Source organism: Scatophagus argus, chromosome 17, assembly GCF_020382885.2.
Source record: "Scatophagus argus isolate fScaArg1 chromosome 17, fScaArg1.pri, whole genome shotgun sequence".
Classification (NCBI taxonomy): Eukaryota; Metazoa; Chordata; class Actinopteri; family Scatophagidae; genus Scatophagus; species Scatophagus argus.
The window spans coordinates 2149696-2165672 of record NC_058509.1 but is presented as its reverse complement, the minus strand read 5'-3'; the positions used below and the strand labels follow the sequence as shown (position 1 = coordinate 2165672).

At 42.3% G+C, this 15977-nt stretch overlaps 1 protein-coding gene across 1 annotated transcript in view; it reads left to right on the top strand.

Annotated features, from left to right (window-relative positions):
- grin2da (glutamate receptor, ionotropic, N-methyl D-aspartate 2D, a) overlaps window positions 1-15977 on the top strand; it is a 175058-nt gene that overhangs the window by 125847 nt on the left and 33234 nt on the right. The window contains exons 10-12 of the mRNA XM_046417378.1: window positions 3242-3447; window positions 6016-6184; window positions 10144-10297. Of these exons, the coding sequence (XP_046273334.1) occupies window positions 3242-3447; window positions 6016-6184; window positions 10144-10297 (529 nt within the window). The remainder of the gene's footprint in view (window positions 1-3241; window positions 3448-6015; window positions 6185-10143; window positions 10298-15977) is intronic.

The window sequence follows — 15977 nt, the reverse complement described above, 5'->3', positions numbered from 1 at the left end:
AGTGCAGTGTGAAATTGATAAGATATCCAGCAAGTTTTACAAGAAGTGCTTTGTAAATATCCGGTAAGCAGTGTTGTCTTCTCTCCCCTGCCAACATCAGCCAACCAACCTTCTCATGGAGCAAACAACACCTTCATCCTCAGCGTCAGAATGAGTGACAGTTGTCCTAGAATAGAACTTTTGTCTTTATACATTTCTGTTTGATAGTTTTCTGAATTTAACCCCATTTAACAGACTGTGGCTGTCAAGCTGTATTCCAAGAGATCAATATTTTTGACCGTTTCTAAACTGTTTTTAAAAATAAGGTGGCAGTGAGACAAAAAGACTGATGAGAAAACATGATGATTATGGTTACAATGATCACACACATAATCAGCCAAGATCAGACATTATCTAAGACATATATTAAACACATTAATTAAATTGAGCATCTTATCTTCATTATATCACATTATTAAAACTACAGTATAGGCAGAACTTTTTAAATTGGTATTAAATGAGCAGAATTAATCCCTGAAATACAACATTTTGGAGTGAACTAATTGGTCAAAATCTCTGCTGTTGCTCCACTTTTGACTAAAAGTCTTAAACTTCTCTTGGACAGACAGAGTTTCTGACTTTGAGGTTTAAAATGTTCGTGCCTCCCTATGGTCATGATGAGTGCTAACTGAACTCGGGTTTTCTTACATGTTAACTGCTAAGGAGTGCATAAAATATGAAATTAAACCTACCTTGACGAGCATTTATTAGCAATGAAACAATGAAGTCATTAATGCATCAGCTGTTATAATAATACTCTAAACTGGACATTAAGCGTAAACAATACTTTTACTTTTTGCACATTAACTATATTTCCAGGCACATGATTTGGACTCCTTAAGTAACATTTTAAATGCATGACTTTTGCTCGTAATAGAGGCTTCCTACACTGTGTTGTGTCTTGACGCCATTGCAGTCGAAGTCGTTCTCCCTCTGACGTTTCAATACGGGAGTCAAGCAAAGTAATTTTTTTAGCATTCAGGAAAACCACAAGGTCGAATATTAGTTGTTCAAGAGATTTCAGGATGGGCAGTATCAGTGGTAAACCGAACAGAAGCCAGGGCAGTCCAACCCGACCAAAATATACAATGACACAACTGGGAAGGACAGAAGCAGACAGGAAGTCTAGACAGCAAAAGACTCAACAATAATCATGATTTAAAGAACAAGATTTCCAAAACAAAATAACCTTTATACTCGATACTGAAGGTACACAGTTAGAATTGGTCCAAATCCCAGTGAATCCCCACAGCTGTCAGCGCTGCCGGAATCAGTTCAACTTTTAGCCCACAAACAAACAAGCACCAAAAAATAAAACACCGCGCTGCACCAGAGTTTCCCGTCAAGTCGATTCTCTCCACGTCCTGCTACAGCAGACAATCGTCGTGATCTATTTAAAGGGCTACTCCAGCAAATTAGGTTTGCATTTTGAGTTGAGGGCCGTAATGAGAAGCAATAAGAGGGAAAATGCTGTCAAAGCAGCAGAGGCACAGATCTCCTGACATTATAATAGTTCAGAGAACAAGCTATGATCCTACCATTCCCACAATGCCACTAATAGCGTCTGTCCTTCTTGTCTGGTAAACATCAACGTGTTTAACGTCTTTCAAGCTGACCTCAGTTTCAGATTTTCGAGAACTCCCACCAGAGCCACAAACAACATCATACAAATGTGTTTCCAGGCTGGGTAGAACTCCTGTTAGTGAGTACTGTGAATATTACTCAAGGGTTTATCAACATTTTGTTATGAATGAATGCCTTTAGCTGCGTTCTACAAGAGAACCATAACAGTGAGTCAGCCTGTTCCAGGAATAGAATTTTTCCAATTGCTATTCTCATCACTGAGTGTTTTGTCTTTGTATGAAAAGGTCTTGTGGTGCTCAGCTTGTGATGAGTTTTACCTTTGCAGCAGCAGCTGCAGCAGCAGCAGCAGCAGTGATTTGTTTGTAATAAACAGACGAGGAGCTGTGTTCCAGACAGAGGAAGGACAAAGAACAAAAAATGGGGAAATCAAATATTCCTCTCTGAGTTTGTTCAGCAGCTACTGGTTGGTTTGGGATGGCTAATGTCAAGCCACCGACAGGAGGAGGGTAGCAGATCAGATTGTTGAGCCTGCAGAACATTTTGGGAGCAAAGACTCTAAAAGTAAAAGTCCTTCTATGCACCAGCATTCATTATGGAACTGTTATTCAGTGAGCATTGAATTGCAGATTCTTCCAAATATCAAGTCCTCCGAGCAGTGCACCTCGGATTACTGGCTGTAATGGAAATAGCAGCGATAAACACCAAGTGACTAAAACTGATTCTGACTTAAGACACTGCAGTAAACCTTAACATCACATCTGATTTTAACTGCAATATTTTGACAAGGCAGCCAATAAACATTTTATAAAATCTTTGTAATATGGTTTTCTTTTTATTTTAAGCTGGATTAAATGTCACTGTTGTCACTGGGTCTCATAACATTTTGATAAAAATCCCAAGGTCTGCCTGAGGGCAACCGTGAACCACAAAATACCAAATCCTGCTCTATCCCTGCCTTCTGCTGTGTGCTGTGTGTGTGTGCACGTGGACTCATGTAAATGTATTTACTTCAGTTAATGCTAAATCGGCTGGAGGGGTGATCTGGAGGACAAATGAGCACAGACGAGCAAATTATCATGTTGTCCCATAATGAACTCTTGGCTCTGGCTGTTATTATTTATGCAGCAGAGAGAGAAAGATAAAAGAAACACAGTTTAAACAAAAGACACAGTGAGTGAGGTTGGTCCAAAGTGCCAGGTGATGCCAATTTGTCATTTACATCCCTTTCTTGTTTATATCTCTGCTCCTTTTGTTAATGTGCTAAAGTGCACTAAAGTATCTGTGTGTGTGTGTGTGTGTGTGTGTGTGTGTGTGTGTGTGTGTGTGTGTGTACTTGTATCCATGATGTTGTGGGGACATTATGTTTTACAGTACACTATGGGGACTGAGCCAGCATCTGGGTACAAGAAGCTGAGTCCAGCTGTTTGTTAACTCAAACGTAGCCCAGTGATTATGTGGAGCTTTATGACACTCTAAATTAAAGGAGGCGCCATATAAACTAGTTTGTAGTCAGAGATTTGTTGTGATGTAATAATAAGTATTTATAATATTCACACTTATAAACTGCCCTAAAGAGGTTACCGGCAGCGTTTGTGTTTGTGTGTTTCGGCCTCTCCAGGTTGGCTGGTGGGAGAACGGCCATCTGCGTCTGCGTTACCATCCCTGGTCTCGTTACGGCTCCTTCTTGAAGCCGCTGGATGACGCCCAGCACCTCCGAGTGGTTACTCTGGAAGAAAGGCCCTTTGTCATCGTGGAACCAGCTGACCCGGGCACCAGCTCCTGCATTCGGGACTCTGTACCCTGCCGAATGCCCATCAACACCAGGTAACACACCACAGTCCCTGGATGTGAAACAGTTTGGAGAAAACACATTCAGGTTTTCACTGCTGCAACTTGTTTCCCTCCAAACAAATAATATGCAGCATATCATAAAAATAAGCCCTGACTGCTGCTAACTGCAGCTGCTGTTAACTAGTTAGCTCTGTTAGCTCAGTGAGACTCAGTGAGAGTGTTTGTGAGGGATTTCTAATTTTGATGTCTCCCCCTTCTTTTCCGTCCAAATCTCTCTTTACTGCCTATAAACCTCAGTGGAAAACAGAAAAAGAAGTTTCACAGAGTGGCTAAATAGAGAGCATCTTCTGAGAGTAGAATAGAGACCAAGCCTCTGAACAAGACAGCAAATCTTTACTGTCTCAGGTGCTTTTTTACAGGGAGGGACTGGCTTCAAGACTTTCCTGCTGAGATTAAAACATCACAAAACCTGATTATCTCAGGGAGGAAATTAAGTTTCTTCATGGCAGCTACAGATACAGCAAAAGTCGTATGGCACAGGCAAAAAGCACGTGAATAAGAACAGGCAGTGATTTTGTTACAGCTGCCCCTGTCATTAAAACCATAATAGAAACTGAAACCACATTGCAAAGTAAGGTTAGCTGTCATTTAATCATCTCATGAAATCATAACTGAGATGGAAAATCAATGGATATTTAATCAAAGAGCAAGAAGATCTGCTGCAGCATCTCTTCTGAGGACTTGACACAGCAGATAGAAACAACATTATACTGAGTCAATAGTGATTCCTCATGACTGAAGAGAAAATGTAGTTTTATATCATGTGCATATCGTTTCTAATATCCGGCAGTGTGTATATTTGTAATCCTTTAAAATCTTTTTTTTTCTGTTTTTGTACACGTATAAGGTTAATTTAAGCAAAAGTAAGTCATGGGAAGAAAGACAGACTCTATGTGTGTGTGTGTGTGTGTGTGTGTGTGTGTGTGTGTGTGTGTGCTCTTGGCTCCTGGTCTGTCCCAGATAAGCTTCCTTCCTGCCAGCACATGACCTGGCCAATAGGAAGATAACGAGTCCATCCTCCATCAGTTTTATTGGCTGCTCTGACCCACGTTCCCCCCCTGACGTGTTTGTCTTTCTTCTATGTCTTTCTTTTTACTTTTATTTCTTACATATTTTACATGTTTACTTTCTAGTAGATTTGGTTTTGAATGTTTTCTTTAACCCGTCACAGATCATTTCCTCTGATGTTGCTGCAGTAGTGCAGATGTGTTGTGCTTTTATCGCCACCAAGGTCATGATTTGTGTTTTCAGTGCTTAAAATGAACACAGACACTAATAACTGCAACAAAACAAAGCACTTAAAACTAACTGCCTCTTACTATTAAATACCTGTGAGAATGAGAACCAAACCATATCAAGTCACCATGTCAAGAATTTCCCTCCAGGGATTAATAAAGGAATTCTGATTCTGATTCTGATATAGGTGACATGTTTTTATCTTAAACAGTCACTTACCACATAACACAAAAATTCAAAGTGATCATGTAGAAGTGTTTATAGGTGAACCTCTAGGCATCTGTTATCGCTGTGCAGAAATCATATGAGTTCACAAATAATGTAAAATGTATGCACAGATTAACAGGCTTTTTTAATAGTAGTAATATCAGTGATTGTCTTTGTATCTACCTGTTGAACACAGTGGAGCGTTTAGCTGCTTTTAAAGACGCTAAAAAAATTCAGTATTGCTGCTTTACCAAACCGAAGCCAATCATTCAATTAAATGTGATCTCTGTTCTGGTGATTAGCTGATCTCATCTGCTTAGTGTATCACCTGAACTGCTGGCAAGAATGTAATGTGTTGTTCCACATCGTGTGGGATTATTGCATCTAAGTGAACAGTAACCAGAAATATATTGTGTAAATGTTGTCAATTAATTTGCACGCACATGAGAAGAGAATCATGAATGTGGCATCAAAAAAATGAAAATTTCACAACTAGACAGAATATATAAGTAAACGCTACATTTCTCTGTAGGAAATATTTTTGCGGATGTGTGGTTGTATTTAACAGGGACAGAAGAGTCAAATACGTCACTCTCATAAGTGAGATTTTTGGCACAGGTTGCGTTTCCAGGTAACAGAGCAGAGAGGTTGTTATCGTTAAGTGTCCTTACTATGGACCGCTGATGGACAAAACTGCAGCCACTGTGTGATCTACGAGATGAAGCCTCAGAGGAACAAGTCACTCTGAAGTCTTTCCAGAATTTTGTCTAATTTAGACTGCATCCAAAAGCCCAAAATGGAGTTTTAATAATGCAGCACTTCACCTCCTGAGCTCTTTGTCATGTCAAGCAGCCCCTCTCCAAACACAGCACTCCAAACTGTCAGTATTGATCCACCCACAGTCCCTCACCAAGATTACATACGTCCCTCGTCTTTCTCTGAGGTACTCATCTGTTCATTTTCTCACTTCCGTTAGCAGCACGCTGCCAGCCAAGCAGCACGCACAGGTCAAAGCGTCCTTCATAAAACATCATAAAAGCTTACAAAAGGCTTGTTGATTATCTTACATATCTGTCTGCATTCACGTCATCCCCTCAGTTTGGTGGTGGAGGGCACCGGGCCCATGAAGCACTGCTGCAAAGGCTTCTGCATCGACGTGCTCAAGCGACTGGCAAAGATTGTGGGTTTCACCTACGACCTTTACCTGGTGACCAATGGGAGGCACGGGAAGAACATTGATGGGGAATGGAACGGCATGGTTGGAGAGGTGAGGATCTCAACATTCAGAAAAATAGAAAAGATGTTTAAAAAGAAAAGAAAAGAGGTTTAATGTGGTGTTCAGCATATTTTATGTTGAGTTTAATGTCATCCATCAGGTCCAGGAACAACAAAACGTGACATGTTTTTTGGAGTGTATTACTGCTCTAACATTGATCTAACATCGCCATCAAGTCTGTCACTTTCTGAAAGGCAGAAAAATTCAAGATGTTTTTTTAAATGTTAAGTGATTCAGATATCTTACAGTGAAAGCTAGCATCAATAAGCAATACGGATTTGCAGCAGCAACATGGGATTAAAACTGTTAATAAAACTGTTTCCAGTTGGGACTTGTGGGAAGACACGACCTGCAGACTGCATTTCACCCGGAGGTTTATTCTGAAAGTTTAGACCACAAACACACCATGGGCCTGTGTGTGTGTGTGTGTGTGTGTGTGTGTGTGATGTGTGGAATTCTCAGTTTTTCCTGTACAGCAGTGTTGTCGTTTTTCCTCCTCTGTTTCTTTTTTTTTCTTTTGTTGTGCTTACAAAAAGGGGGTTTGATTCGAGGGCTCCCGTGAAATTCTTTTTATCCTGCCTCAAATCCTTTAAAACGCGACCCAGCAAGAGAGGATTGGACCCGAATCGAAGAAGAAGAGAGAAAATATGGAGGCAGGCTGTCAGAAAGATTAGTGCTGCAGAAACTGAGAGCAAGAGAGAGAGGACAACACAGGCTGCGAGACTGTTTGTGCATCACTCTGTGTGTGTGTGTGTGTGTGTGTGTCTGTGTGTGTGTTGGCAGATACTGCTGTTCCCATGATGCCAATCCCCCTCTGGTGGCTGGATTAATGAAGTTGGTTTAACATGAGGTTAGACAGAGGATGTAAATTATCACAATGTGTGTGTGTGTGTGTGTGTGTGTGTGTGGTGAGGACCAGCATCAGTTCATTTGAGAGGTGAGGTAGTGGTGCTGTTCATTTCTCAAGATTCCAGACTTGGTTGGTTTAGAGCAGGTCATTTTTCAGGAACAAGAAGCAGACTCACATGTTACCACAATTTGTCAAAACACAGTTTTTACTATGTACTTGTTATTACTGCACTCGAGCATCTCATCATTACTCAGTGAAGACAGCAGACACTGATTTTTCACATTTCTTATTAGTCAACATAACCTCAAAGTGTACTACAGACTTCTGAGTGTGTGTAAGCTAGCTAAAGCATAGCTATATTAACAAAGCTTGCAATGCTGGAGGTACAAATCCAGGTTTAGGGTTAGAGCTTTACACGTTCACACTATTGACATATCTCAGACAGGAGCGCTGCCATTTTGTTCTGGTGATGTCGTTCGGAGCCAGAATGTGTGCAGGATTGAGTTCCCACCCAAACGTCCAATCAGGAGCGTGATTGCTGATCGCTAATCATGATGATGATCATCATTATATTTCACGCCCTTTTTTATAGCATCAGACATTTAATTAAAACCAAACACTGAACACTGAAACATACATCAGCGAGGTATGAAATACCTACAATGACAATAATCATCGTTGGGAAAAGTTTATTTGACGTGTCCTTTAAGTTTTTAATTTGGCCCACGTCCCATCTGCTAACATGGAGGGGGAGGAGTTTATGAGCTGTATCGCAGCCAGCCACCAGGGGGCGTCCAGATGTTTGAGCTTCACTTTTGGTGAGCTCTCATGTCATCTATCTTCATCTGCAGCCGATGTCACACACAACATGTACATGTACGCGTCTGTTTGCATCAACCAAACGCTAACAGTATCACAGTGTGGTGATCGTCCTGATGGGGTTGTTTCTGTCTCAGATAGGCCTCAGAGATGAAGGAGGTGCCTGTCTCACGCTCTCTCTGTCTCTCTCTCTCTGTCTCTGTGCCTCTCTTCGTCCTCAGCTGCCTCCTGCCCAGCTTCTCTTAGTAACTCATTAAGTTGCCTAATTATGGCGGCAGGCGAACATGTTTGATCAGGGACAGCTGATTCCCGGTGAAATCTGTTCTGTCTCACAGACTCCTGTCCTTGGATATTTCCTGCTACCTGTGACAGCAATTGATGTAAACCATTTTTAAATCAGAACAAACATTTTTGTTGTGAATATATAAAAGAATTCATCTTCCATTTTATTCTTTTCTATTAACTGAACTCCTCTCTCATTGTGACAAGGTAAAACCTCAGCAAGGCTAATGGGCCGGACTTCCGCAGATTTGTTCTCTGTCCTTGTCCCCCCCAGTGAAAGCCTGTACTTGGACAGTCATTTCTGCTATTTCTCAGAATTTCATTCAGGCTATGCGCTCTTTGTCCTTCTTCTCTACATGAATGCCTGCCAATAAGCCTGTAATAATCCTTACGGCGTTCTCATCCTACGACATGAATCATCAGGGCCTCGTGTGCAGTGATGAAGCACTTCCTGAACAGGAGTGTCACAGGTGTTGCTTTCAGACTGTATTCAAATGTTTTAAATTACCTAGTTGAATTAAATGGAGTAATTATCATGGATTGATTTATTTTGACAGGCAGAAAAGCAACTAATGACACGGTATTAAAAGTGCAAAACTTGTGCGTCACTACACTCTTTTAGAAACTTTGTATTTTAAAGTGTCTCCTCCTAAAGCTTCAAAGTCAAACTATTGATTAAACTTGAAAAGTTTCTTGGTGTACTCGTCCAGAGAAGGTTGACTGAGCACACGTTACAGCAGCACATTTTCTGCCACGACGTTCTTCTTCCTGCCTGTCAGCCAGCCATTAATTTCCATTTATCTCATGATTGTGTTATGGTGTAGTATTATCATGACTGGCAATATGAATAATGATATTAAATGCTTAATTTTGGTAATGCCTCACAATGAACGTGTATGTAGGGAGTTTTCACACCTGGCTTGTTTGAAGCCGTTGTTTCAAGAGCTGAACTAAACTTGTGAAAACACCCTGAATTATATTATGCTGCACTTTCATGGCGGTGCACTAGAAAATGTGAATTTATGAGAAAGATTCTCCACTTTGACACACTCAAGGCTCCGAGATCCATAACCCGACGGTCAGCTGCCAAACAGCACTGTAATTTTTCCAACTTATTGTAATCCGCCTTGTGAGAGAACAGGATTCAGTGGTCAAATGCAAAGATGAAGACATCAGCGCGCCGCCACTACTCTTTGATGACAGGCTATAAGTGGGAAGTGCAGCACATTAAGACAACAATGAAGGAAAGAGTGCTGAACGTTGAAGATGTCAGCAGAGAGAGAAGTCCTATTGGACTGTGACTTTAGGAGTTTGCTGAAAGGCGTCTCAGTGGTGTCTGGCGAGGGACCGCAGAGCCTTTTGTCTTCACAGAGTTTTGGGGCCAGGCCAGGACTCAGACTAATGAACTTTTGGTCTGTAGCCAGCTTCTCTAACCTCCACAGTCCCTCAGCTGCAGTCAAGTAACCTCTGTCTCCTGCCAGGTGAAGCAAAACAGAGCTGAGTCCCCTCCCTTCCTCACCTTCCGACCACCTGAGCCTCATTTGCAGCTGTCAGAAGAGGAGGAACACGGCCCAGTTTCACGCCGCATGCCGAGACAAAAGGAGCACACTTGAGTTTTCATCCAGCTCACTTACTAAGCCTATGAAGTATTTTTTTCAAGCCTCACTGAGGCAGAGAACTTTGGATCTTTCTTTTCAAAGAGTCTCCGTGTGCCCTGCACGTCTGTGCCCTGCACAGTCTTAAGGCAAAGCTTTGTACCAAGGCGTGTTTTTCAGTAATTAAATGAAAGGGAAACAGTACACGGAAATGAGAGAAAAGGCAAAGCTGATTCAAGACAACAAAAGCAGGCATTTGTACTTGTGAGATCTGTAATATTTAAATATTGTCTCGTTTGGTAAAAATACCATTCCAGGCTTTTTATCCTTCTCCTTTAACTTTTCTTTTTCCTCCCCTTTGAGTCATGTGTAATTGTTCTAACTTCAGATGTCCCATTTTCCAGGTGGTGTCCAACAGGGCTGACATGGCCATCGGTTCGCTCACTATTAACGAGGAGAGGTCGGAGGTCGTCGAGTTCTCCGTCCCTTTCGTGGAGACTGGCATCAGCGTCATGGTTTCCCGCAGCAATGGCACCGTGTCGCCTTCTGCGTTCCTTGGTAAGTCCTAACTTTATGTTTATCTGTGTTCGATTTTTTCACGTTTATGTTGTGATAGCGCTGAGCTTGAGGTGTGGTTTGGTTTAGGCACAAAACCCACTTGTTTCAGGTTAGGAAAAGATCGTTGTTTGACTCAATATATCTGGTTTACTTGTCACCACAAAGATGGCTGGAAAATGTCCCCAGGGTCACCGAAATGACCTTGTTTTGCTGATTGAAACAGGAAGTGGGCGGTGGTCTTAAGAGGTCTTGAACAATAGGAGGCAGCTGTCTCACCTCCATGATCCCGTCTCCCTCCTCCGGATAAGAGCAGAATATAATACAAAATATAGAAACGTTGATTTGGTTTGCGGAGGCGTAAAATGCCAACATTTTATTTGTATTATTTCAAAGAAAACCATGCATAATTATTTCAATTTTTTCCTCTACTAATATTAAAAACATAAAGCATGTTCAGGTTTTTGTGTCGCAGCTTGATTAATGACGGAGGGGAACTCGGCAGAAGCTCAACCAAAAGCCGAAAACAAAAACAAAAAGCTTATGAGTTTGTTGAATCTGAAAACCTGGGATTATGTGTCTGCTTATGCATGTTTGTTCTTCAGACACAACTATAAAACAGGGATGATAAACTCAATCATCAAAAAAAGAAAAAAGTTTATATGTAATCCCCAAACGTGGGATTTACAGACGCACATCACCTGCTGCCATCCGGCGTCAGGCCCTCTCAGACAAGGTGGCCCAGAAAACCCTCACAGATAAAGAAAAGGTGAGGAAGCTTTGGAAAATGTTCTTGTAATTCCAATAGAAGATGTTCAATATAAAGTCTAAAGAGCACATCCTTGATGCAGATCAGGATGTTTTGATGTCGGATGTGAAACCTGCTGGTGTGTCCCACCTGGTTCATTTACATGCTGTGCTCCCTCTCTGTCCTACTTACTCTGTTTGTGTTTTTGAATCAAACCAAAAGGGAATTTCACAGATTTACCTTCTTAGTGTTGTGATGTGTTGTTATTCATGCAGGTTTTGATATAAAACTTACTTCAACCAAATCAACCCGAAGTGGAATGTCTTTATTGGCAAACTGGAAGCTGAGAAAAGACCTTCAGAAATAGACCATAAAGGCGTGCTGAGTCAGCTGGAATGTAAAGCGATGTAGCGGCTGCCTGTCACACAGAGATAATGTTAAAGAGTACAGAACTGCCAAAGTAGGTTCTTATTTTAGTGTTGAAAATGTTTCCAAATGCACTTTGTTGTCCAAGTGTTGAGAAAAGAAGAAGATCAGTATGTGTTTTCCAGTATCTGGAAACAGAAACTTCATCATTACCAAATATTGTATGATTCTCAGGTGCAGTGAAGGGCTTTCGTCTTAGTATGGAAACAAAAAGGCTGTGAAGGTTAAAGTCTTAATGAGGTGACCATTCAGGAAGACGGTTCCGCCCACTAACACTGACCAAAGTGAAGCTCAAATATCCCAGATATGAGTGCGGCCATCTTGCACTGGTGACATCATATGGAGCCAGAGTCTGTGCAGTCGTGATCGGGTATTGGAGCCGCGTTATCGAGTTCCCGCCCATACGACCTGCCCATCGCAATGCGAGGAGGAAAAAAATTCAAGAAGTTCTCTCCAACATTTTTGACCTTGTTTGAATAACTGACCAATAATTTAAAAGTTAGATTCAGTAGCCCTGTTGTAGCTGCTGAATTATCCCATCCACGCAGGGTGAATATCAAACTTACATGTTGTGGATGTGCAGAGGTGACAAGAGGCCATTTTTTGGCTTGGGTTTTTGGCTGTTTTTGGATCTGTCGTTCCTTGTTAAGGTGTTAGTGTGTAGATGAATGGGAATGCACCAGTGTAAGCCCATCTCAAAGAATAGAGACTTGTGTCAAAAAGCCGAAACAACATTTTAACCACCGCGGTGCTCTTGAGCAGGACGCTCAACCCCGAGCTGCTCAGTGGCCCACTCAGCAGACTGTGGTTTTCATGGACAGACCAGGTGTGAATGTGTGTAACCGAGTGTGAACAGAGCCCTCCTAAAAAACACAGCATTGCTCTCAGCAAAGTGTCCTTCACCCCTCACCCAAAGTCCGGTCTACATTCTGCCAGCGTGGCTGATGAAGTCTCTGTTGAACTTTGCACGACGGAGGCTGCAGATGGAGGAAATTGAGTGAACTTTTCACACGTAAAATGATTTTGCACGTGTGATAAATGAGCAGAACGTGTTTCACGTGTGCATTTTTGGAAAGTTGGACGTCTACCCGTATACACTCACATTAACTGCAAACCTCATCTGCAGCTGCCAGTCAGCAGCATCGATGTGTCACAGATTTCTTGCAGGCCATCTGTGCTAATGTGTGCTAATGTACACACATACAGAAGTACGCTTTGTTGTAAATGATCTTCAGTGATGTAAGAGACCTTTTCTGTCAGACTTTTGTCCACACTTGAAAAGGTTCACAGTGAAGACTTTACATCTCAAAGCAAAGCTGCCGACCTGGACTTTAGATTTGATATTCTCAGTATGCAAATGAGCTCCCACAGTGAAGCAGTTCATTCTTTCTTCTCTAATAAAGTATATGTCTCAGACAGAGTTGGCCTCTCCAAAGATAACACTTCTTAATTTACAAATCTTCTTAGACTAATTCCAGACATTTTCAAGCATGACCAGATGGAAAGATGAGGGAAGGAGAGAGCTGGAGGCAGAGAGAAATTAAAACATAAAGTGTGTGTGTGTGTGTGTGTGTGTGTGTGTGTGTGAGAGAGAGAGAGAGAGAGAGAGAGAGAGAGAGAGAGGGAGAGAGAGAGAGTTGTCATGTATCAATATAAACAGCAGAGACTGAGTGAGAGGTTGACTGGCTTTGATAGAGAGAGCGACAGGGCTGCTTCAGATATTTTCAGGCGTTCTCAGATGTTTTTATCTGAGCAGCGACGGGTTGACATGCTGCTGTGTGTGTGTGTGTGTGTGGGGGGGCGTGTGTGTTAACCTGTGAATACCCTTCACTGACTGAACTTTCACATTTCACTTGAATTTTTGATTTGAATTGAAATCGCAGCCCTGCAAACATCTCGAAATAATGAGGAACTTGAAGCATTTTACTGTGATGGTTAAGATAACACTCGATTCCCTCCCTCAGTGGTTTCCTCGTATCTTGATATGTTAACAGATGAATTATTGTAAGTTCTGTAACTTAAACCTAGAAAGCAATAAATACTTTCTATCAGACTTGTTATTCAGCAACTCAAGGTTTTTCATTAACAAAACTCAGATCTTTTAAGGCTGCGCTCCCCAACCTTTTTTGCTCCACGGACTGGTTTAATGTCAGACCGTATTTTCACTGACCGACCTTTACTGTGTTGCAGATAAATACAACAAAATAAAATGATAAGAACGGCGTAAAACTGGGGTATTTTTAAAAATATAACAATAAACGTGAATCCAACGTGTACTCACAACTTTATTAGCAGCATCTTTGTAACATCGTGCCAACAACATAACATTAGTAACATCCTCTCTGCCCTCAACGCTCTCTAGTCGCTATGGTAACGTTTAAACATGCCTTCAAAATAAGATACACCGCAACAACAAAAACAATGCATGAAAAATATAACTCACCATAACACTGGCTGTGGGAGTGGGAGCCCTGAGCCTGTTTCTCTGTAACGAGACGGTCCCATCCAGAGTCCTTCCTCTTTCCAGAGACGTTTGTTTTTGACTCATTTTGCTAGCTTGTGGGTTTATTTTTAGCGGTAACGTATCACGTGACCGAGATGCGTCAAGAGTGAGTTGGTCATTTTTCAAAATGAAACATCATTCAGACTCAGATAATCAATAAAACGGAAATAATGTAAGTTACTTATTCTTTCTGTGCGACCCGGTACCAAATGACCCACGGACGGTAGTGGGCCGCCGCCCGGGGGTTGAGGACCCCTGTTTTAAGGCACATAAGTTGAAGTCCACTCTGGCTCTCGACTGATGTCCTCCCCTCACAGACCTGATCTTTTCTTTGTACTCCTTAAGGGATCCATTTCATACTCGCACGGCTGCAGTAGTACATCAGTCCATCTGTCAGAGGAGATTTAGGAGACCATCTGAAACACGTCATGGTTGGACGGAGGTGCAGGGCTCCCGAGGCTGTTTCATCTGAACACAGCTGGGCCGCCGGGCCGACGCCGACTCTGTGGCTCTGACTGGTTGTGTGTGTGGACGGCTTGGTGGAAAAGCAAGCAAGTTAAGCACGGCCATAGAGAGGCAACAGAAACGTGTGACGAAAGGTCAGAGGCGAAAGAAATGGTGGAGTGAGGAAGAAGGAGGAGCGAGACAAGCGAGACAAGCGAGACAAGCGAGGACGCAGGACGTATAAATTGTGATGGAGGGGCCCCCAGGAAACCTCCCAGCTGTTTGAGCAGAGCAGGCTCGTGTCTCTAAGACTCCAGCTGTCAGACTTCAGCGTTGGACGACACTCCTCACCCACCTGCAGCTACGTGTGGTTTTGCGGATGCGTGAAGGCAGCAGTGAAGTAAACTAAAAGCTAATGGTCCATAATGAGGTCAGCAGTGGCTCCAGTTCCCTCACTCACCTTCATCCTGGTTTTCAGTCACATACTGTCTGTCATGCCTGGTGTTTTTTGGTTATGCTTTGTCTTTTGATTTCTGTCCATGTGCCATGTTCCATGTTTGTCTTGTGCTTCCATGTATTATGTTCAAGGTTTTTGTCATGTCCTGTTTTATTTTGAAAGTGTCTCTTCCCCTGTGTGCCCTGTTTTCATGTAGCTTTGCTTTTAGTTTTCCTGATTGCTTTCTCCCTCCTGATGTGTGTCACCTGTGTCTCGTTGTCTTGTCTATTTAGTCCTTGTCTTCCCAGCCACCATGGTCTGAGCGTCTGTGTTTTTCCCCCCACGTGATGTCAGGATCTTTTGTTAAGAAATGCCATGCCAAGTTTATGCCTGGAGTTTTTGCCACGGTTTTTTAGTTCATCCTAGGCCACAGTAAGTGTGCGTTTTTTGATTTTGTTTGTTAAAATAAAATACAATTGGTTTTGGACCTCCACCACGCCTGCCTGCCGCTTTTTGACTCTGCATCGGGATTCAGTAAATTTCTGCGTCAGCGACGCCGACCGAACTTGACACTGTCCTGTCAAGCTCTTGGAAGCAGTCGGTTTTGGGAGCACGAAAACATTTTTGGTGACTGTTTAAATATTTTACTGTCTCTTCGGACTCCCTGTCTTCTAACCCCTCGTTCTGACGGATTACAGCTGGACGCTCAAGGCTGCAGTCAACACACTTGCTAACTAAAGATTTTTTTTTCATGCCAAAGGTCGGTTGCTGAATTCTTTCCTGGCAGAAAGAAACAATTTCTAGTTTCAAAATACTGAAATCCTTTAACTTTAACGGCCCTGGTGTGCATTAACAGCCACTCCGAAGTCTTCCATTCAGCATTGGTGAGAAAGGTAAAAGAAAAGGGGCCCAGACTGAGTGAGTCAGTGTGAAAAGTTCAGACTGAATGATTATACTGAAACATTAAACATCTCTGGTTTGTCAATAAGCTGCGATAATTCCAGCTCGGTCGGTCCTCTAGCCCCTCGACACACTCGGTGAATGAGGAATAAATGGAGACCGAGACATGGAGGCCTTGTCAGACACTCAGAGACCCAGACAGAGCAAGAAGCCCGACACAAAGTCC